The sequence below is a fragment of the Silurus aristotelis genome (assembly GCF_946808225.1).
Source record: "Silurus aristotelis genome assembly, chromosome: 18".
NCBI lineage: Eukaryota > Metazoa > Chordata > Actinopteri > Siluriformes > Siluridae > Silurus > Silurus aristotelis.
This window is the reverse complement of record NC_139591.1, coordinates 3,714,699-3,741,622: the sequence shown is the minus strand read 5'-3', so window position 1 is coordinate 3,741,622 and position 26,924 is coordinate 3,714,699. Positions and strand designations below refer to the sequence as shown.

General features: G+C 39.3%; 1 protein-coding gene across 3 annotated transcripts in view; it reads right to left on the bottom strand.

Annotated features, from left to right (window-relative positions):
- LOC310740902 (roundabout homolog 2-like) overlaps positions 1 to 26,924 on the bottom strand; it is a 152,911-nt gene that overhangs the window by 49,470 nt on the left and 76,517 nt on the right. For all 3 annotated transcript variants that reach the window (XM_083568080.1, XM_083568081.1, XM_083568082.1), the window contains exons 3-6: positions 9,851 to 10,008; positions 8,286 to 8,406; positions 8,050 to 8,188; positions 2,017 to 2,153 (exon numbers count right to left, since the gene is read on the bottom strand). In XM_083568080.1, coding sequence (XP_083424206.1) covers positions 2,017 to 2,153; positions 8,050 to 8,188; positions 8,286 to 8,406; positions 9,851 to 10,008 — 555 coding nt within the window. The remainder of the gene's footprint in view (positions 1 to 2,016; positions 2,154 to 8,049; positions 8,189 to 8,285; positions 8,407 to 9,850; positions 10,009 to 26,924) is intronic.

The window sequence follows — 26,924 nt, the reverse complement described above, 5'->3', positions numbered from 1 at the left end:
ATCATATGCCACATCCGGATGAATAATTTTATGTTAATACCTGGAAGCACATGTGTAAATAAAATAGGGGATATAATGCAACATACTGCATAGAAATTTACAGAACCTAAACTTGTACAGTTGTTCAGCTTAAGCTGATCATTCAGGTTGATAAATAGTATCAACCAGATGTCATGTGGAAGTTTCCGGTAACTTTTAATCTCGTGTGACTGAGGAAGCAAGAAAAATATCATTCAAAACATTGTCTTTTCGTGAGTCAGGAAACTATTGTTTCGATTTGATCAGATTTGCGATTTGACAAAATTCTGCTGTCAGGCAAAATGATTAGGAGCACGTTTTTCCTAATGTTCTTTTTTCTTTCGACAATGAAGCATGGCGAAAAGCAGGGAAACGCTGGGGAGCGCACAGCATGTGGTTCGAGCTGGTTATACGGAGCTGCGGCTCTATAAATAAAACATGCTTCTTGTGTGACTTTCAGAAATATTCAACTAGAAATTTTCCTAAAGCATATCCATCAGTATTCCGCGCATACACGGAGGCTAACAGGAAACGTCTCTAACAGGAAAAAGGTCCTGTAAAACCCGATTTGATCAACTCCTCCTTAATACAAAAAAAAACCTTGTCTAACACAAAATTTAACAATTAAGTTTCATCTGCGGAAATAATTAGCTGGTTGACATAAATGACAACAAATGTGTTTTCCGCTCTCCTCGTGCGCTTTTGTCTTTCAGTAATGTGCGAGCACTCCAGGACTGCACTTATTGCCTACTCCTCGTCTCTCTATAATGGCAATAAATTCAGCAAGCCTGATATTTAATTAGTTTTATAAGACATTATATTGATTCTGTTAATTATAGGATGTTCGGTGTGTAATGATGCATCGACTGTCTGATTGAAATTTATTCGCCTCTGCTGAGTTGCGTGTGGGTGCAGATAAAAATCTTTGCAAATGTACGTAGCGTGCATTGAGAATTGTTAGGTATATGGCAAATGCATCTGTATTGAAGGCGGGTCTCATTAAACTAAAATTGATTCATTTTATACTGTGGCCTGCGTGAATACTTGATTCTGATTGGCTGGAAGGTGTGTGTCAAGTAGTGATTGGACGTTCATGAACGATTCATTCATTTTGAACGAGTCGTTAATGTGACTCAGAAGAACGAGTAGTTTCAAAGAGTCATTCGTTTATATGACCATGAGCAAAGCATCGGAAAATCTCTGTAGGTCATGTACAGGAAACAGAATTGAGTAGTTCACCTCGTGACTCTTTTAGTCCAAATCGTTCGTTCTTTTATCACGTGACTCTCATAAATGCTATGCGGTGCATCACACAGGAAACAGAATCGAGTTTTTTATCTCATGAATGCTCTGGTCCGAGTAATTCGTTCTTTTGTCATGTGACTCCCAAATTCGCTTTACGTTTTTTACATTGTGTTTTATTTCTGATCAAAGGAACGAAATAAACTAAATGATTTAAAAAAAAGATTTGTTCATTTTAAAGTAAAAAAAAAAGATCTAATCTCCCCATCACTAGAGTCAAACATACTGTGAATAAACTGCCTTTAACCACTGTAACCTACAGTTCCAGATGTTTTAAACATTTCCTATTCCCTTTAAATTTACAGCATTTAATTTACATGGTAAATATTTCAAATTTAATAAATGCCATATTCGGGTGGTTCTTTGCCCCTGCGTCGTGCATAAAATCATTAGATCAGAATGATAAAACAGACTCTCTGGTTACCTTATATTGATCCAAAACAAGGCACTGTGGGGAATCAGTGCATCTAAATTGCCCCTAGGTGTAAATCTGTGTGAGTATGGTTCCTTGTGATTCTCGGTGCATTCCCAGGACCAGCGTTCCCGGGATTTCACCATTATAAAGCACTTACTGAGAATAAATGAATGAATGAATCTAATCACTCCACCAAGTCATACTTGCATCTGTTTCAAAACAAAGCCCAAAGACAAGCATGCAAAAAAAAGTCTCTGAGGGCAACATGGAGGTCGACTCACCCCTGACTGTAAGCGTAGATGATGCTTCCAGTTTGCCCACCCGGTTCTCGGCGACACACGTGAAGCTTCCTTGGTCCCCAGAAGACACTTTCTTAATCCGTAAGACAAAGTCGTCCTTTTCGTATTTCATCTCGTACCTGTGCGGAACAATGCAAGCAGCCTTCAAACACATTTTGCGAGCTCAAAGTTAACCGCTCTCATGTCGAAGCGCAGCGGGAGCTCGGGTGCGGAGAGAAAAAACAGTGATTAGCAAGAGACAGTTTTAGAGGGGAAAAAAGTAAACAAAGAATAATGGGATGGTGGAGCACTTTTGTGGGGAACAAAAGCCCCTTTTTTTTTCTAAAGCCCTTGAGAGAGTCCATACTGAAGATGATTTGGTAAAGTGGAGAAAAAGGGTGTCAATTATGCAAGCATCAAAGCTATGCTGAAATGAAAGGTGCTTTCAGCCAGAACCTTCACTGTTCTGCTATTTCAATATTTATGAAGAGTAACCCACTGTGTTTGGCATGTGTGCGTGCATGCATTTGTGTGTGTGTGTGTGTGTGTGTGTGTGTGTGTGTGTGTGTGTGTGTGTGTGTGTGTGTGTGTGTGTGTGTGTGTGTGTGTGCTCATCCATAGAAAAGAAGATCCTAAGGGTCTGGGGTATCTGGGGCAAGCCTTTAAAGTGAAATACTGCAAGTTTCATTGATAAATAAGTACAAGGGGCATATGAAAGCATGGCCACTACAGTACCCAGTGTGTTCTTTTAAAAAAGAAAATCGCATTTACAAATTCAATACCCTTTTCACCTATCCAGCAGTTGTATAAAGTATTTGAGTAAGTGTACTTTGTTACTGTACTTAAGTTATGTTTTGGCTACTTTCCAGTTTTACTGAGTATCAAAGACATAAGCAACTTTTATGCAACTACATTTATGATTCAAACTACACCGATCAGGCATAGCATTATGACCACCTGCCTAATATTATGTTGGCCCCTCTTTTGCTGCCGAAACAGTTCTGACCTGTTGAGCATTAACAGCTAACTTCTTTAGCAATTTAAGCAACAGGAGCTCGTCTGTTGGATCGGATCAGCTGGGCCAGCCTTCGCTCCCCACGTGTATCAATTAGCCTCGGGTGTCCATGACTTTGTCGCCATTTCACCACTGTTCCTTCCTCAAAGCACTGCAGACCAGAAACATCCCACTGCAGTTTTGGAAATGCTCTGACCCAGTCGTCTAGACGTCACAATTCGGCATTAGGCATCAGGTTTGTTTTTTTCACCGAACATTTGCGCAGTCACGTCAATTATTATATCATGTCACGATCAATGAAGCTGGTCTCGTAGTGTGCACCCACCGCACGGAGGAGTTCCCTCACTCATACACTCAGAAAGGGGAGGCATGGGTTGGGTGATGTCATGTCAGTGAAGAGAGATGAATCCAAATCTAAATAATGGATGACAAAAATTTGGCTTAAGCAACGCAGAAATCCAAGTAATGTCACGTATTCAACCTATTTCGGTGTCTCTCTGGAGGGAAATTGTGGGTAAAAGAGTGGAGGAGAGAGCAGACATGCACGACGGGTCTCCAACTAAGCTGTTGTTTAGTGGATGGAGAGGTAAAAAGAGGCCAGTGCCACACAGGAGACCACCTGATACATGACTCGCCACTTCGCACCACTCTCACACCTCGAGCAGCTGCAACATCACTGCAGTGTGAACACACACACACACACACACACACACACACACACACACACACACACACACACACACATCAACTCACATACTTTTAGTTTTCCGAAAAGTTGTATGTAGTATTATAAATTCTAATCCACATAAAATAAGTAGGTAATTATTCATAGCTAATTTCTCATGAAAATGTAAAAAATTAAGAAAAAATCACAAACAATTCTGAATTATTTGCTATAATAATTAAATATATATGACGATTAATACATCAAAGATATATATATATATATATATATATATATATATATATATATATATATATATATATATATATATATATATATATAAAACATTGGCTTTTAGCTATTGTATATAATGTAAAATATGTTATGACGCTGCTTCACAAACCTCCCATCAATTGGCCTGTTTGATCTGTTCCTTCACCATCACACCGACTCAGCTGATTAAGTAAACAATGTTTGATAGCAACAGCTTTTCTCTGTTCGAGCCACGCAATAAATCTGACATATGCAACCAGTTAACAGATCAAATATTCACGTACATAATCCCTCTGATCTCCCAATGAAGGTTAGTTTAAAAGTAACCAAAAGTTTAATGTTTAACAGTTTGTAAATGAATCGTAATTGTATCCTAATTTAGTTGGTGTTTAATAACAAAGGGCCACTTTATATCACGACTCAATAACAAACAAGTCATTCATAAGGAGACGACTGATTCATAGCAACTAGTTTCTAACTAATTAATCATTTAATTGTTAATCATAAATATAATAATATGTCATGTGTGTCGTTCATGCAATGGTATGCAAAATCATGATCCTACTAAACAGCTACATCAATAGGGGTACAATATTCAGCAATTAAATATATATTTGTTAATCATTGGAAGCTGTTGGCCTGCACATTTCTTACTTTTACCAACTTCTTCCATATGGATCAATGAGTAGGCACCAATCAGAGGCTATATTTTGCATGTTTTCATGTACCGTAATTTCCGGACTATAAAGCGCACCCATATATAAGCCACTGAATTTTACAAATAGTTTTATTTTTAACATTAATAAGCCGAATCTGTCTATAAGCCGCACTGTCTACACTAATGTACTTTACACAGGCTTTAACGAAAGACATCTTACACATGGTGTAACAGGTGAAATATGTTGCGCTTCCTTTAGGAGCATAGCGGTATTTTGGGAATAGCCTGCCAGAAGTGAGCTCTCCCTTCACCCAGACTCAACGCAGTACAACGGCTTGTATCTAAACAGTAGCCGACCAAGAAAGTCATTGTTCACTGTCTTCCTCCTTCCTTTCACAACTATTTCTCTCTGGAGTTTATCTTTTGGCATCGTCATGCGTTTAGAAATCACTCGATGGAAGTAGCGGCTTATAGTCCGAAAAATACAGTAGACTTCTTACAAAGGTTTTTTTTTTCTTTTGAGTCTGGTTCCTCTCAATGTTTCTTCCTCATTACATACATAAAAAAAAATATATATAAAAGAAATTGGCTAATACTAAATTCCAGTATATCTTCTACATAATTTATATATATATATATACTACAGAACTACAGAAGCCAAACCTCATTGTAGATCGGCGTTCAAGCTTCTTAGCAGTAAGCACGCTGTGTGTTCAATCAAATCTGTCATTAAATACCGCACTATTGAGGTTTACAAAAAAAGATTCTTTTACGTGATTTGGCTGGCTGTAAAACATACTGATGGAGGGTTAATGGAATACGAGTTGATTTCATTCCGCCACGCAGGACGGCCGTCTTTCTTCGTTAATGTAATGTAATGAGATGGAAATCGGAGGTCGGAGTCAGGATTGATGAGCTGAATGCGCCGCAAACACTGTAGCGCCGTGCCAATTTACTGCACGGGCACCGTGAGCACTAGGCAATAATGAAATCCGTACAAAGAACAGTTCTAGATGACTGCTGTGAGCGTTCGGAGGGGAAGCGGCTGCGAGCGGTGAACACGTATTCAGGAGATGTCCTCCGTCGTTCATCTAGCCGCTGCCTTTGTTCTGTGGAGGGTATTGGACAGTGTGTGGGGGGTTGAAAATGCCAGAACAAAGCTGGTAGAGAGCGTAACACGTGAGAGGGAAATCGTGCGAACGAATACCGTGGCACCTTTACTTGTTCGTATTTCCTTTCTGCTTGTGTACTTTCTGTTACACCTTTATCATCTTCCCTATCATATCATCTCATGATACTTCCCTATCATCTCAGCATACACACAAGTATTGGCATAGAGGTCAATATCAGGGTATCAAGACATTTTTTTCATGACCTTTTTTGCCCCACAAATCATTCAATCCCATGCTTAACCTAGCAAAATAAAAGCACTGCTGTTATATAGATTTTTTAAACTGCAATAACATTAATGAATATTTTTCTGCAATAGCAACTGTGCAATAATCGGTTTTTTCTCTGCTCTGTCTCTGCTTCGTATTTGCTCATTTTTGTGCTGTAACATGGAAATTTTCCCATCTTATCATATGGCACAGGAAATATCAAAGTTTTGAGGGAATAAGGATTCCCCCTACTTCCATGTCATGTGATCTATCAGTGGTTCTCGCAATTCTATAGATATGTTTATTTTAGGTCCCTAAAATAGTGTTTTAATATATAGTGTATTTAAAATGTGTTTTGTATATTATAAAAAAATTATAGTGACTATTATTAAATTCTAGCATGGTTTACATGAGTTACCTCAATATCACCCAAAACAAATGTGTGTAAAGAATTTTTGATTTCTTGTGTGTTATACAGCTAAAAGAGCCAGGGAAAACTGACCCCAAAGAATCCCAATGCTACAAAATGTGTAGAGGACATGTTCATGTTATGTTTACAGAGTTGTCCCCATTAAAATAGGAAAAAAAATGATCTCAATCATTTATTCACAGATGTTAAACTTTAAATCGGGTCAAATTGGCCCCTTGGATAGTAGCAGGGTTAAAGCTTATTTTATCCTATTTTATGTGAACTGCACAGTTTTATGCACCACATCACTAACATTTGATTGGTTGCTCAGATAAAAGCATTGATAAACACGTGCATATCGCAGGGGTGGGATCTGTAAATTGTCTGAATAGTACTAAATAAGTGTCTGAATAACATTTCAGCATGAAGACCTTAAAAAAAATGCGATTTCCAAAAAATTATTAGCTAATATTTTTTTAATAATTTTTTATTTATTTTTTTTAAGTGGAACTAACACTCACTACTTTTATACCAAAGACTGTTGAAAGAACATTTACTTATAATCTTATACTCCAATGCTCATGTTAGTTCTCTCTCTCCAGTGTTCTGTGTTGTTGAAAGATTTATGATCAAACTCTTGATGTCACCCAAATGAGGATGGGTTCCCTTTTGAGTCTGGTTCCTCTCAAGGTTTCTTCCTCATTATATTTAAGGGAGTTTTTCCCTCCCACAGTCGCCACGGCTGCTCATCAGGGATAAATGCACACCATTCACCTTAACTGTTAATTTCTGTAAAGCTGCTTTGAGACAATGTCTGTTGTGAAAAGCGCAATACAAATAAACTTGACTTGACTTGAATTGACTCATAAACTGAATATTATATTTAAAGGTAGATATTTCAAGGTTTCTATCAGCATCTTTGTCAAGTCTGGAAAACAATTATATGCTTAGTTTAGTTTTCTTTTTTCTGACATACACTAGAAAAAGATTTGACAGTGATGGAGGTGATAGAGAGTACCAGTTGTAGGTTTTAGTTCATTTCCAAAATCCCTTTTTTTTTTATTATGATGGGATGCAAATTTTTTTAGCTCATAAGTAAAAGGTTTCATGTAGGGGTTAAAATATTATAAAACAAATACCTTCTCATTTTCCTATTCCTAGTCATATGTTTAAAGCAACACTAACCATAGCGTTAATATTCGCTCAGTATGTGGTGGTAGAAAATTCTGGCTTCGTTAATATTTGAATACATGAATCCATTGAATAGTAAGTCTTGGGATTGGGACGCAATTTTGAAGGAATGCGACAGCTCTAATCTCCAACACCCGACTCGGGGGTTACAGCGCTGACATGTCTTTCAGTAATCCTGATATGTATTCATCTCTCGCTTTGTGCTCCTGCCAAAACAGTACAGTAAGAAAAAAAGAAGCACATCAGCCACTTAAGATGCAGAGAGTAACACCGCCACTGAGTACTGAGCACTGATTTGCATTCTGATCTCAAGCTTAGCATCTTAATCTGTATGTGTCACTGAGTTACACAGCAGTGCTACAACGGGGCATCTGGCCTGAGGAAGTGAAAGCACCGCTGGGAAGGTGAGTGTGAAAGGCACAAGGTTTGTCTCAGGTGTTTCCTGACCTGGTGCGGGGAATCTCTGCTTCGTCCTTCCTCCAGCGTAGTGACGGAGGGGGATCTCCCTGCACCTGGCATCTGAACTCTATGCTTTCGTCCACCAGCGCCACCTGGTTCACGGGCCTGCGCACGAACGTCGGCCGCTCTGCAATAAGCACACACAAATATATACTTGTAAACATGAAAAAAAGGAAAAATAACATCAATTTGCAAACTTTCCTTTATTACTGAACAAGTCTTACCAAATACAGAGAGCTGAGCCATCTCGCTCTCCCTTTCTCCCACCATGTTGGTTGCCACACACACGTACATCCCCCCATCGTTCTTTCGGGTGTTGGAGATGGTCAACTTCCCACCTCGGATCTAAAAAAGGTCCAGTAGATCAGGTTATGTATATGCGTTGTGGCTGAATGAGCACGAATCTACACAAACACACTCCATAATTTAGTAGAACATCTTCCCAGAAAAGTGGAAGTTATTATTACCGTGAAAGAGGACTGGGGTGATCAAAAAGCACATAATCATATGCTCAGGTGTCCACAAACTTCTGCCCAAATAGTGTAGTTAATAATGCATTCACTGAACTCACGTGTTTATGTGCAGTATTTACATACTTTGAATTACAGGAATTATGGTCTCCGCTTCAATTTAGTAAAATTTTGTTTGCATATTTAAATATATTTGCATGTTTAGTCACAAACCTGTTTACCAAATTACTTTCCTGCTTATTTCTTTACTTACTAATTTGCTATCATCTAATGACTGATGCCTATAAGTAAACTAATTAAAGTTATTTGCTTATTTTTTTACTCAATCAATCAATAACTTGCATACTGGTTTACACATTTTACTCATTTACATAATCGATTACAGATTTACATACTGGTTTTCAAACGTAATTACTGCTTTACATATTTACTTACTAGTTGACATGCTTACTGGTTTGCATATTTACTTACTAGTTTACTTATGTACATACTTGTTTACTGGTTTACACACTTGCTTACTGGTTTACACGTTTTATTCATTTACATACTCGATTACAGATTTACATACTGGTTTACACACTTAATTACTACTTTACATATTTACTTACTAGTTGACATGCTTACTGGTTTACATATTTACTTACTAGTTTACTTATTTACATACTTGTTTACTGGTTTACACACTTGCCTAATGGTGTGCAATTTTACATACTTATTTACTGGTTTACTCACTTGCTTACTGGTGTGCAAAAAATACTGTTCTAGACTTTTACATACTTGCTTATTGATCTACTAATTTAAAAACCTGCTTACTGGTTTACATAGTGGTTTACTGGTTTACTTAATTGTATACTGGTTTACATACTCACTTTCTGGATTACTTACTTGTATACTGGTTTACACACCTGCTTACTGGGTGACATATATGTTTACTGGTTTGCAAATTGGTTTAGACTTGCTTACTGGTTTACATACTTTCTTACTGGTTTACACACTTGGTTTAATTGCTTACTTGCTTATTTTCTTAAATAGCTGTTCACATATGTTCTTATCAACTTGCCTACATGTTGACTTGCTTAATTGCTTGTATACCTATTTATGTCGAGTATATTATCGTTCAAATCTCACAATTAACACATATTGTGAAAATATTTCTACATATAAAGGAATATTGGTTTGTGAAATATTGCATGAAGTAAATGCAATGCACTGACTGTTGAATGAATGGAGTAGAGAGAATAAGTGCACTAATGATTATGATGTCAGTGTTGAATATGATGTGAGGTGAGCTGAGAGGTGAGATGAGATCCAGCACGCACGGTAATCCGGTCGTCTTTGAGGTCGAGTCGAGCTTTATCCTTTCTCCAGAAGGTGGTGGGCTCCGGGTGGCCCCGAGGAGCCTGACACTCCAACGTAGCCGATTCTCCTACTGCTATCACCACATCCTGAGGGTTCTGCCGGAAATCATCACGCAGGACTAACACAGAGATAGAGAAGGAGAAGAAGTGAGAGGGAAAGGGGGACAGAGAGAGAGAGAGAGAGAGAGAGAGAGAGAGAGAGAGAGAGAGAGAGAGAGAGAGAGAGAGAGAGAGAGATTTAATTATTAACTTTGTTATATTAAATTGTATTGAACATATTAACATAGTATTAATCTTCACCAAGAGCGATGACAGGAATAAAATGAGTGTGAGGCAAAGATGGAAAAAAAAATGTAGAGAAGACTTAGAAGGATAGAAGAGAAAATAGAAAGACAGGAAAAATAGAAAAAATAGAGACAAAGATATGTGTTTCAAATAAAAAGGAAGTAGTAAGGTAAAGATGGACAGATGAAACGATATGATGGGTGAGACAAACAGAGGATGAGAAATTAGAGACAGAGAAATGGGTGAAGGGAAGAACATAATGGTGGAATATGAGTAATAAAGAGAAAGAAAAGAAGCAAAAAGAAGTAAAAGAATGTGGTAAAAAAAACCACCTGACAGATGCAATAGCAAAGGCAGAATTTGAGGGAGTGGTGAAAGGGTATGATGGAAAGAGATGGGAGAGAAAAAAAAATTCAGAAAGAATAATAGAGAAAGAGTGAGAGTTAAAAGTGGAGAAAATGAAATGAGAAGAAAAGGTGTGAAAAACCAAGCAGGTTGGAGAGAAACATGAGACAGAATGAGAGACAGAGGAGAGATTGTGAGAGAGAAAAGACAATGAGCGAGAATAAAACAAGTGTGTGTGGGGGGGGGAGGCACACGAGTGAGACAGGAAGAAAAATGGAGAGAGATTTTAAAACAATGGATAGGGAATGAAGTGGATCAAAAATAAATGGAAAGAGTGAAGAGTGAGAGAAAGATGTGGAAAAAGCAGTGAGATACACTATAAGGATAAGTTTGTGGACACCTGAGCATAAGATTGGTATGTGCTTTTCGAACAGAACATTCCATTTGGGTCTCCAAGTTCATGTGAAGGAAAAATGTCATGCTACTAAAAAGTGTTACTTCAACTTTTGTGGTAACAGTTTGGAGAATAATCATGTACGGCTGGCAAAGTCTGATGTCCCAATACTTTTGTCCACATAGTGTAGTGGGAAAGAAAGAAAGAAAGAAAGAAAGAAAGAAAGAAAGAAAGAAAGAAAGAAAGAGAGAAAGAAAGAAAGAAAGAAAGAAAGAAAGAAAGAAAGAAAGAAAGAAAGAAAGAGAGAAAGAAAGAAAGAAAAAAAGAAAAAAAGAAAGAAAGAAAGAAAGAAAGAAAGAGAGAAAGAAAGAAAGAAAGAAAGAAAGAAAGAAAGAAAGAAAGAAAGAAAGAACGAACGAACAAACGACTGAACGAACGAGCAAAAGAACAAACGAATGAAAGATTGAATGCGAGAACTAATGAACAAATAAAAGAATGAAAGAACGAAAATCCAAAAACAGTAACTGAGGATAGCAACAAAATGGAAAGAGGTGACACCGATACAGAATGATGGAGAGAGAGTGAGAGAACGAGGAACAGATAAAGAAAAAAAGAGTGACAGAAAGTTCGAGAAAGAGTGATAGTTGAGACCAATATAAGAGTGAAAAAAAGAACTTGATAAAGGAAAGAGAAGTGAGGTAAAAGAGGGGGGGGGGGGACATAGAGATGGGGAAAGAGTGAAGAGAGAAAAGAGAGAGAGAGAAAGAGATGGCGAAAAGGGTGAGAATAAGGAACATTAAGTGGCACTTCTCCTGTGTTTACACCGCTGCTTAATGCATCACTGTAAAAGGTTCATCCTCATCTCAAAGCCGCACTAATGGCACATTGTGTTAGAAAAACTACCCAATTAGTGTCAAAATGAAGCTCTCCTCTTCCGTAAAGCCTGCATAACATCACACGCCCGCTCCGGCAGCCTGCGAGAGCACGTGGGCGGAATGGAGGGATGGAGGACGCTGGTAATTATTGGACGATATTCGAGTCCCAGTGGAGCGTCTCTGACAAACAGCAGTGACAGACACAGAGCCTCGAGGCTGAGCTGTCAATCACACCACCGCGAAAAAAAACATGAAGCGTTTCAGTCGAGAAACATAGCATTCGCATACTGACAAACCAGCTAGCCAGATGGCTGCATGTGCACCGGACACACACATACACACACACACACACACACACACACACACACACACACACACACACACATCCACCTCAGGTGACACAGACGTATCCTGCCACCTCCAATCAAACTCTGTACCGTCGGATGGAAACACATGCATTTCTTCACGCTGATGATATGACAGATGCTCTGCATTATTCCGACATTTTCCCAGCGTCCCTTTTTCTCTCGCTTACTGATGAAAAAACCTTTATAATTAGAAATAAATAGTGAGTCAGGATCCCAAGAAAATCTTTTTTTCGTTAGCACTGGAAATCCACAGCTCATGTAGCTACTGGAAACACTGAGAATCTTTAAAAATTTAAGCTTGAATGCATATATGCAAGTTAATGTGTTATATGAAGGTACACAAACAACAGCATAATATATATTAAATCTACATTAAAGGTACTAAATGTGTAGCATGGGACACCCCTGCAACAAAATACACTTTATTACCGCTTACTCTGAAAGCACCCTCGCTTTAAACTTTTTAATTCATTTTTATTAAACAGCCAACCATTTGTATACCCGTTATCCTACACAGGGTCATGGTGGACTACTTGGAAATGCCAATCTGCCTACAACCACGTCTTTGGTCCAGGGAATGAAACCTGATTACCCACAGGAAACCCTTGAAGCCCAGGCAGACAAAGCAACTCCACACAACCAGGGAAAAGACAGGATCTGAACCACGTTATCATTACGGTACGAGGCAAATGTAACGGGGCTTACCTTTTTTTAGAAAATAAACCTTTTTTTTTCCAAACCAACAATTAAAATTGTGTGTCTAATTCTTATATCACACTTCCACTTGTAATTGGGGTAGTGTAGGGACTAGAATGTCGATTGATTAATAATTTTTTTTATTAGTCAGCACCGTTAGTTGATGGAACTATAGGCTATCAGCAAAAATCTATAGCAATAGTTTTTCCAGGTTGCGTTACACATTACGAGAGCGGCCTCTAGCGGTGAATCACTGATGCCATGTGCTGTTTATTACATTTTTATTCATTTGGAGTTGGTGTTACTTTATTTTTTTATTCAGTATCTATTTTAAAAACTATTTCGGTTATTGGCATGTATGATCCAACCTAGCCATCAATAACCGTTGTGTCTACAATAGCTCTACCTCTATTAAGTACTAAGGTGCTAAGTACTAGTACTAATAGGCAGTATCAGTGTTTAAGGCTCTGGATTGCTTCAAGGTTCAAGCACTGGTATGGCTAAGATGCCACTCTTGGAGCCTGTGAGCATGGCTCTTAACCTTTTTTGTTCCAGGGGCGCTGTAACATGTCTGATCCTGCGCTCTGATATCCCCCAGCTTCCTATAATTATTGGGATACGCGAAGAATGAAGCCAAGTATGGATCTATTACCTGGAAACCATCATGTGGTGTATATTTAATTAACTGTAAGACTAAAAGTACATCAGCCGGACTCGTGTACCTTACATTTTTGTAAAGGTACACTATAATCATGTGTCCACATAAGATATGTTCTGAAGCTGCAAACATGTTTGGCACCATCCAATCTACATGCAAACGCAAGCTATTAGTAAGTGTGCAGATGTCTGCCAAGTGAGCAATATGTGAGGGATAATCCAAAACTAGATGCGTATTTTACTTTTGTAAGGCACAATGTGAGGGTAAAAATCCGCCTGGAATTGACATGTGACTGTATGTAACTTTGAATGCAATCGTTTTAACTGACCGGAACTACCTGTGGTTCCAACGGTTTGAAAGCCCACCTTCCAGCCAATCAGAACTGAGTATTCCATCAGATCATGATATACTTCTGAGAAGCTATGTATAAAAAAGATTTGTGGAATTATAGTACTTGTTCGGCTCGGTTAGCTCTGTAGGACATTAAACATACCCCGGTGTGAATGCAAACATCAGGGTGGGTTTCATCACAGACTGCAACACAAGCTTCTGAAGAAGGATCGAAGCTAAGATGAGACGAGGGGGGAGAGTGTCGAAGTGCTAAACACTGTGATATGAATGTGAATAGGACTCAGCGTGTTGCTCCTTGGGCCGGGGAGGAAACCCCCGAACACCCCTCCCTGACACTGGGGGCAGATGGTGCTGCTGCGGAAGCATCTGATGAAGAGCAAAGGCAATTAGTCGTGCATTGAGAGGTGCAGAGAAGAGCCCACCCTCTTCCATTGTTTGCCCAGCTTAATTGCTCCACATCCAGCGGCCACACCGCCCCTTCGCTGCCGTCTGATCGCTGCGCGTTCAATTATTCAAATGAGCCGCCAACGGCGTCCCGATCGGCATCTTTATTTACGCTCGGAGAAAAATGAAGGCTGATTCTCGAATGCGTTTCACTCCATAGCACGAGGAGCAGGAGCACCGGGTGTGTGTGTGTGTGTGTGTGTGTGTGTGTGTGTGGTGGGGGTGGAGGCAGGATCCAAACACAAGACGGTGTGAAGGTATTTCTCTAGTGCTGTGTAGAGGGTCATTATGCAATTATGAAGGAGAAGCAGCGGCGAGATAATAAGCGGAGGCTGAATAAAATATGGTGGAAAATAACAGCATGCGCAGGTGTTCTTCTGTTCTCTAGAATGGAAATGAACAGCACTTCCTCCTTTCCTTTATTTTTATTAAAATGAACGATTCCCTAATCAGCACGGAGAAGGCAAAAGGGCAGGATTAAGGCGTGTTTTTGTTTAATATATGTACGTACAATTCAAAATTAGCCTTGTGTTCGAGTAATAGAGTTTTGGGGAGGAGAAGAAGAGGAGGAAGGAGGGAATAAAATTATAGGGAGTGATGTTCCTGGAAAAAAAAAAAATATCCATATGAATTTGGTGTTATGTCAGTTTATGTCATAGCGATTTGGCAATATAAACATTTTCATTCATTATAGATCGCTCTTCTATTCATTTATATTTCAAGTGTAATGCTGTTGTTCTGCAAACAAGAAAATTCCAGTTATCACCATAGCATCTAATGACATTCACGCCATTTGGCAGACGTCCTTATCCAGAGCGACTTACATTTTATCTCGTACAGCTTCGCACAACTGAGCAGTTTTGGGGTTAAGGGCCTTGTTAAGGGGCCCAGGAGTGGCAGTTTGGTTGTGGCTGGAATTGGAACTCATGACTTTCAGATACAAAGTGTAATGCCTTAAACACCAAACTACCACTAAGCTACTACCTCCTTATTGAAAGCTAATTTGTCCTTCTCTCTCTCTCTCTCTCTCTCTCTCTCTCTCTCTCTTTTCTCTCATGAAGTTCGAAACATAGAATACCATGTTACTGAGAAGTACAACCTCCTCCACCATGAAGACTCTTCTACAGAGCAAAAACGTAAAGCTATGAGTCTGAGTGGTATAAAGCGCTGACACCATGAATGCAAAATAAAAAAAAGAAATAAAAAGAAATCACATTCCCCGTGTTCGCTCACAAATCACAAATTCATAAACAATTACACCAATTACAATCGAGAACTCAAAAACAATAATAAAAATAAAATTGCCAGAACTTAGTATGCCAGACTGTATCAGGGAGGAGAAGAGGAAGAAGAAGAAGAAGAAGAAGAAGAAGAAGAAGGAGAAGGAGAAGAAGAAGAAGGAGAAGATAGAATATGGAATAAAATGACGATGTTCCTGAAAAAAAAAATCCACATAAACATCAGTGTTTATATTGTTATACAGTTCATTTTTCCATATCAACATTTTTGTTCATTAAAGATCGCTTTTCTATTGATTTATTTTTAAATTGTAATTATATTAAAAATTTCTAGTTATTACTATGGCATGTGGGTCCCTGGTGGTCTAGTGGTTAGGATGCGGCGCTCTCACCGCTGCGGCCCGGGTTCGCTCCCCGGTCAGGGAACCAACCTCAGCCACTTTCAGTGCCGGTCCCAAGCCCGGATAAATTGGGAGGGTTGCTACAGAAGGGCATCCAGCGTAAAAACGTGCCAAATCAAACACGCGAATGATCCGCTGTAGCGACCCCTAATGGGAGAAGCCAAAAGAAAGTTACTTATACTATGGCATGTAATGACATTTGTTCTATCACTGGCCTCTCTTTTCTGTCTTCCCAATCTCTCTCTTGCACTCTTTTTTCTCTCTCACATAAACTTTGAAACATAGATTACCATATTATTTAGAAGTACAACCTTCTCCATCATGAAGCCTCTCTTATGTGGAAAAAACTAAAGATTTGAGTCTTATAAATCGCTGACTCCAAGAATGCAAAATTCACTGATGTCATAGAAAAGACAATCACGGCCACTAATGTTTTTCTAATCCTTTTAGGTGCTGCATCCACAAATTGCAACCCTGCTTGTGTTAGCTAAAATATAACATAAAAAAATTCAAAATCCCAAATTAATGACCAATTAATCCAATTAGAATCGAGAACTCAAAAACAATAACCAAAGAAGCACACAAATACCAGACTTTATGACCATACAACTGTTACTTTATACACTTTACATTTTCTATAAATATTTGGCAGACCCTCGGATAATGCTGATTAGCTTTGATCGTCCCGTTTATCTGCCCAGGCATTGGCGAAGAAAAAAAGAAAGAGAGAAAAAGAGAGAGTGCAAAAGGGAGAAGGCGTTTACCCTGCCAAAACATGGAGGAAATATATGAGGCAGCCAGGCCAAGGCTCAGTTTTTATTAAAGCATGACCACAATTTTGTTTTCCTCATCGAGCAGAGGTGGCAGACTTACAGCCGCTGAGGTCGGCTCAGTCGGCACAGTGTCTTAGATAAACAGTGCATGGGCAAAATGAATCAGGCGCTGTGGGAAACAGATGATTCTGTGTAAAAAAATATATATAGTGAGGAAAATAAGTATTTGAACACCCTGCTATTTTGCAAGTTCTCCCACTTAGAAATCATGGAGGGGTCTAAAATTGTCATCATAGGTGCATGTCCACTGTGAGAGACATAATCTAAAAAAAAAATCCAGAAATCACAATGTATGATTTTTTTACTATTTATTTGTATGATACAGCTGCAAATAAGTATTTGAACACCTGTCTATCAGCTAGAATTCTGACCCTCAAAGACCTGTTAGTCTGCCTTTAAAATGTCCACCTCCACTACATTTATTATCCTAAATTAGATGCACCTGTTTGAGGTCATTAGCTGCATAAAGACACCTGTCCACCCCATACAATCAGTAAGAATCCAACTACTAACATGGCCAAGACCAAAGAGCTGTCCAAAGACACTAAAAACAAAATTGTACACCTCCACAAGGCTGGAAAGGGCTACGGGGAAATTGCCAAGCAGCTTGGTGAAAAAAGGTCCACTGTTGGAGCAATCATTAGAAAATGGAAGAAGCTAAACATGACTGTCAATCTCCCTCGGACTGGGGCTCCATGCAAGATCTCACCTCGTGGGTTCTCAATGATCCTAAGGAAGGTGAGAAATCAGCCCAGAACTACACGGGAGGAGCTGGTCAATGACCTGAAAAGAACTGGGCCCACCATTTCCAAGTTTACTGTTGGTTATACACTAAGACGTCATGGTTTGAAATCATGCATGGCACGGAAGGTTCCCCTGCTTAAACCAGCACATGTCCAGGCACGTCTTAAGTTTGCCAATTACCATTTGGATGATCCAGAGGTGTCATGGGAGAAAGTCATGTGGTCAGATGAGACCAAAATAGGACTTTTGGGTCATAATTCCACTAAACGTGTTTGGAGGAAGAAGAATGATGAGTACCATCCCAAGAACACCATCCATTCTGTGAAGCATGGGGGTGGTAGCATCATGCTTTGGGGGTGTTTTTCTGCACATGGGACAGGGCGACTGCACTGTATTAAGGAGAGGATGACCGGGGCCATGTATTGCGAGATGGGGACCAAACCTCCTTCCCTCAGTTAGAGCATAGGGTGGGTCTTGAGGTTGAGGCTGGGTCTTCCAACATGACAATGACCTGAAGCACACAGCCAGGATAACCAAGTAGTGGCTCTGTAAGAAGCATATCAAGGTTCTGGCATGGCCTAGCCAGTCTCCAGACCAAAACCCAATAAAGAATCTTTGGAGGGAGCTCAGACTCCGTGTTTCTCAGCGACAGGCCAGAAGCCTGACTGATCTAGAGAAGATCTGTGTGGAGGCGTGGGCCAAAATCCCTCCTGCAGTGTGTGCAAACCTGGTGAAAAACTACAGGAAACGTTTGACCTCTGTAATTGCAAACAAAGGCTACTGTACCAAATATTAACCTTAACTTTCTCAGGTGTTCAAATACTTATTTGCAGCTGTATCATACAAATAAATAGTTAAAAAATCATATATTGTGATTTCTGGATTTTTTTTTTTAGATTATGTCTCTCACAGTGGACATGCACCTACGATGACAATTTCAGACCCCTCCATGATTTCTAAGTAGGAAAACTTGCAAAATAACAGGGTGTTCAAATACTTATTTTCCTCACTGTATATACTGTATATAAATGACTTCGGTGTTGCCTTAATGCCTCGTTCACGCTGGCAGAACCGACACTCAGATGAGGGGAAAATGAAAAACAAAGAAATGCTTAAAAAACGAGCGGGCAATGCAGTAGGTCTATATTCGGTACCAGGTACAACATCTGGCTGATAATATTATATATCATGTGATCTAGAAAAATGAGTGTGAGGTGGGAAAAAAGCCCTGAACGCTCACTAAAACTGTGTGAATGGATTGGTGCGTGCGACCCATCATTCTGTTAACATCTCCCATTTAGGCTGTTTAAAGAAAGTTCAACAAGGCTGTAAGTTGGTGGTGTTTTGAATATTAAATTTAAAAGGCCAGGCACCAGGCGACATGGGCGGGCCAGGCTGCGCACAGCACTCAGGGGGCTGTCCTACTTCTGTCATGCCGATGACAAAAAATAGATAAAGAATCAGCAGCCCTCTGAGATAATCACATACATTTGCTGATGAGGGTATTATCTCGTCTCCGGAGAGAGAAAAAAAGAGAGAGAGAGAGAAGGAAAAGTGGAAGTGCATGAAAGTGGTACAGACAAGCGAATGAAAAAAAAATACACGGACATTGCAATTTTTTTCATACAATAATAAATAACATTGCATGTCTGTGCCCTGAAAAAGTCATCAGTAATCAGTCAGAAGAAACTTTACTGCAGAAAGCAGGAATGTTACCGTAGCTTCCCCCAGAGGCGATAAGCTAAGCCTGCGCGCGCAAAACCTATTAAAGTGTGTGCGTAGCTTTTTAACACTCATGAGCCTAGAAAATGCAGTACAGTGGGCTGGGGATGTTGTGTATCCTGGGCATGCTCAGCAGTTCCAACCACAGTCCATTAAGTACTTACTTAATTATCAAAACTAAAAGAGTTTCCTTATTTTTGTCCTGTGAAATTTGTCCCCTGATCAGGTATACTATATGGACAAAAGTATTGGGACACCTAATTTTCTAGCCATATGTTGTTCTTCGCCAGCACAAAGATGGTGGCACGCAATTCTAACAGTTTACTTGCATTAAATTTTCCCTTCACTTGAACTAGGAGACCCAAACCTGTTCCAGCATGACAATGCTTCTGTGTACAAAGTCGGCTCCATGAAGATATGCTTTACATGAGTTGAAGTGGAAGATCTTTGGCTATAGCTCTCTGAGCTCAACCCTATTGAACAGGATAAATGTGAATGCTGACTGACTTTAGTAACACTTGTGATTAGGTGCACAAACCTCCACAAGCAGGTTATTATAAGAAGAAATTGGGATCTTTAAAAAGCACAAACTTTTCCACAAACCTTTGTCCATATGGTAAATTTGATCTGATTTCATTGCTTGATTGTGGAACTACTTTCATCAAATATTGCAACAATACAATCTGAGTTGACAATCAGGCAAATTGCATATTGGTTAAATAGAAGTAGACGTTTATAGAGATTAATACACTGATTGTTAATTACCAATCAGCCTGCTGAATAAACACCATTTGGACTGCAGGTGTTCATTTAACCCTGGGGATTCTGTAATTACAAACCATGATAAGCTTCTCCATGATAACTTTGAAGAAAATTATTATATATTTGTAATATACTGAAGTCATTGTTGCTTTGTTACTACAAAAAAAAGCATAATCAAACACTCAATTGTATATTTTGTTGCCCTCCAAATGAATTCAGATTTTTTTTCAGCATCTTCTATACATCGTTCAGTAGAAACAAAGGAACATGGCCATGAAATGGTTACGGGTTAAACGTCCCTGACTCCTGAATGTGCGCGATCCTGCATGCTTCATTTCCTGATTACAGTAACACCGTGTCTGCTTTTGTATTTATAATTGATTAACATCATAGTCGTCTACAAAGCAGTCTTTCACGAGCTGACACGCTCATGTAGGCCATCAGCATTCGCCCCCCGGCAATCCCTCGGAGACTCCAAGCCTCGCTCTGTCTGCATGCTCTACATTATAGAATTACGCGACATGTACCTTCAATTTGCATGGAAATTAAAATGCTCAAAAGTATGTACGTAGCAACAGGGGCTATTGTCTGTCTTCGAAAATAACGCCTGTGTAAACGAATAAATGAAGGACGTCTGGTTCCGAATGCCAAAAGTCTAGGATTGTGGGATGGAACCCAGAACAACACTGGAACAGAGCCACTACACAAATCATGTCTATGCAGTCAGGCAACGAGACAAACAGCGAACTGTGTACTGTAGCCGTTTTCATGCAAAATCAATGCGCGAAGTGCAAACTCAAAGTGTGCCGTGGTGCTATGAGAGATGGTGAGTCATAACAGGGACGGATGAAGGCATTTATCGGACTTGTTTCTCTCAAAAAGATGCCAAGGGAGTTTGGTGTGGTTTTTTTTCTCCTGTCATTGCTCACGAGTAGTAGGTGTGATCACAGTACTTAGAGCGCACTTTTACAGAGCAGATACTCCCGAAAATAAGCTCACTAAAGCCATCTCCTGTGCTTCCTGTGTATCATTTTTAGCTACATTTATAGACATGTTCTGACTTGAAGTCTAGCCCTGCTTCCTGCAGTGTAGCTCCAGCAGCAATCTCACAGTGAGATCTCCTCCAGCTAGATTGATCAAGGTTTTTGTCAGAAGCATGATGCAACTTCACAACTGTGTGTGGAAATTTTCTCGCTCTGGTCATCCCAAAGCATTTGCGCTATACAAACCGTACAGGAATCCGAACTACTATCTAGGCATACACTCTATGGACAGAGGTTTATGAACAGCTGGGTCTGATATCTGATATTTAAAAAACAGATTCCACATTTAGTCCCGTTTGCTGTTATAATAACCCTCACTCTTCTGGGAGGAGGTTCCACTAGGTTTTGGTGCTATTCATTCCAACTGTGTTCAATAGAGTTGAGGTCAGAGCTCTATAGCAGGCCACTCAAGATCTTGTTGTATAAGGCACATCCTATACAACTGTGCCTCTGATGCAGTGGTAACAGTTTAGGGAAGAAGCACATATAGCTGGAAAAGTCAGGTGTCCCAATACATTAGAATATCAGGTAATTATCATATATCATATATATATATATATATATATATATATATATATATATATATATATATATATATATATATATATGTGTGTGTGTGTGTGTGTGTGTGTGTGTGTGTGTGTGTGTGTGTGTGTGTGTGTGTGTGTTTGTGTGTGTGTGTGTATATATCCTCTGATGTATATATGCACCCAAGGTATGCAATTGCATTAGAAGACTTTTCAATTTCCTGGCAATAAATCATTCCAGTGAACTTAACACTAGATTTTGACGGAGGATGATAAGTTAGTGGTCACCTTTTGGCTGGCCTCTGCTGGGAACTAATTGAGAAAAGTGGTGTGAGACCATCTGTGAGGCTACACCCCACGTCGCTGCCGCATAAGCGTTAACGCAGAGAGATCCAGAGTTGCTCCTTATGGAAATAGTTAACATTGACAAAAAAAAAAAAAAAAAAACATCCCATCTATGCCCCAGCTTAGTGTCCAGTCAAAGCATATAATTCAGTAATTATGTGGTGATTGTGAAAACCCTTCATGTGAGGAAATCTAGAAATTTTTCACTACTTCAGACATCTACAGTCCTGAGCTGAAAGGAAGCTACCTAACAAAAAGTTGTTGTTAGCAAACAGTGAGACCTGTACCCTGTTTCCAACTAAAAGAAAATTAAAAAATGCTATTTTTATATATCAAAATTGTTTATATTAAACCTAGTATAATATCTTTATGTGATAAATGACAAACCACTTCATTTAAAAAGTGGCTAGTTTCTTGGTGATAGAGAAGCTAGTTGCTTAGCTTAAAGGTGTGTACTGTAGCTTGGCCTAAGCTCTGAAAATATACCTTAAAAAAATGACATCAACCAGTGTTTAACTCCACTATTCCTTCAATAAGAAGTTTAACTAATTACAATATACTTGTTTCTGAATAGTATTTCTCCTATTTGCTAGCAGAATACAGCATTACACTAGCTAGCAGCCTGACTAGCAGGTGCTACTGCTTCACCTTCAAGGCCTTCTCTGCTGGCCTAATCTCTATCAAAATCACTGAATAACATTTTAATATTTTTTGTCCTTGAATATGTTTCAAATGATACCCAAAAGTTTAGTCTCTTAATTTGATAGCGTTTCTCTCAGGTGTGCTGCGCACCCGAGTGTCAGTACATGTTGGATTTTCTATCCAATTCGATTTTAGCCGTCACACTATGTATTGCCAGGGTCAAAGGAATCTGTTTGCTGTAAGTTCAACATTTAAAGGACTGCAGCCTTTTTTTTTTCTTCTCTTTGTTTCCTGTAGATATTGCTTTAATCAATTAAACTGGGAGTTGGTTACTCCAAAGGCCTTCTCACTGGCGTCCAAATAAATCAATGTTTTGGTGTCCTTTGATTGGATGGTCGGAGAGCACACTAGTCAGAATGCACAAGCTTAAAATATATTATTGTGGATTTAATAGCTGTTTTTTATTCCATGATGAGTGACTGAGGAGAAGAAATTGATTTGGTCGCAGATACAAGACAGACTTTACAAGAAAAGCTGGACATTGTGAGGAAAACAGTTCGAGAAAATTGTTAAGCTTTTACAATAATCAGTTTGCATTTTCTTTCCAGTTGAATTCGAACAAAAACACACAATCTGCTTTGATTTGAAGTCGATTGGAAAACCGCAACGCACAGAGAAAATACACAAATATGCACGGAAAACCTGGAGCCATTTTAAGAGGTTAATTTTAATGGTACTGTTAGAGATGATGTATGTGGGAGGTGCAATTGTGGCTGCAGTGAAAGGAGACATGTTGAATTGTGTTCATTGGGTTTCTTGCTTTAGTAATGCCATTCATTAGTGCTATATGAGATTCCTGTCTGTTACGCAGCGCTCTATTATATTTTCTCTGTAAAATTGATGGGTTCTGTAAACTTGGCATCATGACGGTATTGAGAGGTGGATTGATTTAAGTAGGACCATGTGCTTCACAGTGTTGTTACTGTAGCTTGGCTAAATACTGAGTGGTTTGACGATTTGCATATGAGAAATGAATCCTGAGAGAATGTCATGTCAGCTATTAGCAGCATGAAATTTAAATACTTCCAGATTTATTTTACAGCTGCATGCTAATGTGACGCACATTCCTGTAAAATCAAAGGTACTTTACTATATCAGCCATGTGTATATGTGTGTGTGTAGGTGTGTGTGCTGGGGTATGAACAAATGCATTGACGTTCGAGTGCGTATCAAGAATCCAATTACTTGTTTAAATTGTGATGTGATCCATGTCAACTGGAAAAAATAAAGCATTTTTCACACCGCCATGCAGCCGGGGCTTGGATAATAATAAAATCTTTGACACTAATGTGTGTGTGGTCAGGGGTTAACAGGGATTTCATAACACATCAGCAGAATGTAGTATCTAAATCGCACCACGGGGCTAAGCATCTGTTTCTATACCTATTTTGTGTACACCGGTGTGGATGATTGTGTCCGTGTGTACGTAGGTCTAGTCGCTTCAAATACGCAAAAAAAACCTTACTTGTACATCTAAACCCTAAATGTTTGTGCACCTCGACCATATCATTCATATAGGTGAGCATACCATCCCACATTTAGTTCCCATTTGCAGTTTTAATAATCACTCTCTTGGGAAGATGTTCCACTAGATCTGAGTGGAGTGTGGTTGTGTAGATTTATGCTCGTTCAGCCACAAGGGTGTTAGTAAAGTCAGGTAGTGATGTAAGTGAGGGGAGGAGTCTTGGGGTGCAATCAGCATTCACATTCATTCCAAAGGTGTTCAAAAGGGATAAGATCAGAGTTATCTAGCCACTAAAGATCTGCTACTCAAAACCCATGTAAAGCATATCTTCATTATCTTCACGGAGCTGACTTTGTGCATTATTGTTGTTGGAACAAGTTTGGGTTTTCTAGATCAAATGAAGGGAAATTGTAATCCACCATATCCAAAGACATCCTATACAATTGTGTGCCTACAGCAGTCTGGAAATGAATATGGCTGGTCAGGTGTTCCCATACTTTTGTGTATATAGTATACTTAGACACCTAATGATGCTGAGATTTAGATTAGGAGTGACGTCGACAGGATTAGAAAAGAGTTTATTTGAGGATCAGAGCATGTAGGACGTTTTGGAGACAAGGTGAAGGAGGCACGATTGCGATGGTTTGGACATGTGCAGAGGAGGAACATGGGGTACATCGGTAGGAGAATGCTGAGGATGGAGCCACCAGGAAGGAGGAAAAGAGGAAGGCCAAGGAGGAGGTTTATGGATGTGGTGAAAGAAGACATGCAGGTATTTGGGGTGAAAGAGGCAGCTGTAGAGGACAGGGGGGTATGGAGACGGATGATCCGCTGTGGCGACCCCTAATGGGAGCAGCCGAAAGAAGAAAAGAAGAAGAAGACTACAGTGTGTAATGAGTTCGTTAAACTCTGCAGATTTACTGAGCATCGTTCAATCTCTTTATTCTGTGCTCCTTATGAAAGGGAAAACATTTCATGATCACATTATATCGAATTTGCACCGTGCGGTAGTTACACGACATGCTGCACAAGCTGAGTAAACAGACCTCTGAGAATGGAGTAAGTGATCTTCTGAGCACTACATTAAGGAAGGCATATTCTCAGTAGACATGCTGATCATTTGTAATAGAATATGTAAGAAAGAAAAAAGAACACACACACACACAGCGATGCATGCTGATCTAGCTAAATAATCACTGACAGGGTGGTGTGACATGAAGGGCTACCGTTTCTCTATAAAAGCTTGTCCTGAAGAATTCTATTCCTCTTTTTCCACAGCAATTAGCTAATTCAACTTCAGTTGTACTAAAAGATGAAACAAAGTTCCACATACTTTTTATCTATTTAGAAATACGCCAATAAAAACGAGTTCCTCCTTGTTAGGATTTCATTAGCCGAATGAGCATCTACTTACGGAAATAAGAAGGGTAACGAATTTGAGCGAACACATTAATTTGCACGCTGATCTGGGATCAGTTTTCAGATTTGTCAATACAGAGAAGATGTCGGACCAATCAAATTGAAAAATTAATGGTGCTGGATTTTTGGAGTAACTATTATATAGAACATAATATCCAAGAATATCCAGAACTTTTGTGCTTCAACGTTCTTTTAGAAGTTTCGAGGCATAGGTTCAGGGCCCTTTCTAGCCTTTTTAGCACTATAGGCACGATTCCTATTCACCAACCCACCACTACCCCCACACCCCAAAACCTCCCACCATAATGCTCCACCCCAACTCCATATAAATTATTCGCAACCTTCCATAAAAAAGGTTTTTAATATTAACACATTTAATAATCCTTGCAAAATTGCCTAAATTTAGGGATGTAAACATAAACGATATTTTAAACGTCAGAAGAAAAACAGGCAATTAATTTAAATGGGTGGCGGCGCTGCTCACTGGCGCGCCCTCTGGCTGGTTGCACCCTAGTGGTTGTACTGAACCAGTGGTTGCACTGGCGTGCCTTCTGGCTGGTTTCGACCTAGGCGACTGCCTGATTTTGGCTAAGCCTAGAAACGGTACTGCATAGGTTTAAGATTTATATGTAATCAATATTTTTTTATATATTAAATGCCCACTTCATATGTACGGTTTGTGATTTTGACATAACACGCTGGTTCGTATATGTTACATAAAATACAAAAAGTCGTTAAAAATCCTAAAATTTCAGCTTGGCTTCGAGATGATAAGGCATACGGGAAGTTTAATAACTGTAATGTAGCTTCCAATTATTTTTTTGATGTTTTGAAGTATATTTATATATGTTTATTCTATCATGTTTGACATTCTAGCACCACCTCAGTTCAGTTCTTCAAATAATATTTATATATTAGTCTCTATATGTTTATGAGCAAGCCAGTAGTGACAGTGGCAAGGAAAAGCTGTGAGATGATATGAGGAAGGAATCTTTAGAGGAACCATGATCAAAAGGGAACCGATCCTTATCTGAGTTTCGTCATTGTTGAGGTTCATAGCAAATGTACCCCCAAGCCATTGTAGCAAGCGATACTAATTACAGTCCAATCATTCTTCATGGTTCTTAAGTTTAACCCTCCACAGAAAGAATTTTAACCCTCCCTTATTTTTATAACCAATATTTGTGTGGGTGGAGCCTAAATGTGTGAGAAAGCTTTAGTGTGTTTGTCAGCACATGGCTAATCCTTAGCAGCTCTCAGAAGACAAGGCAAGCACTGTGCTGCCATCAGTCTCTTTAGTCAGGAAGAGCAGCTGGTTGGAAATCTGCCTCTTCATGGTGAAGAGAAGCCATGCAGGCAGGTGGCAGAGAAGCCACAAGGGCACCGGGTTGATCAGAGACTGACAAAAGTGGAGCTGG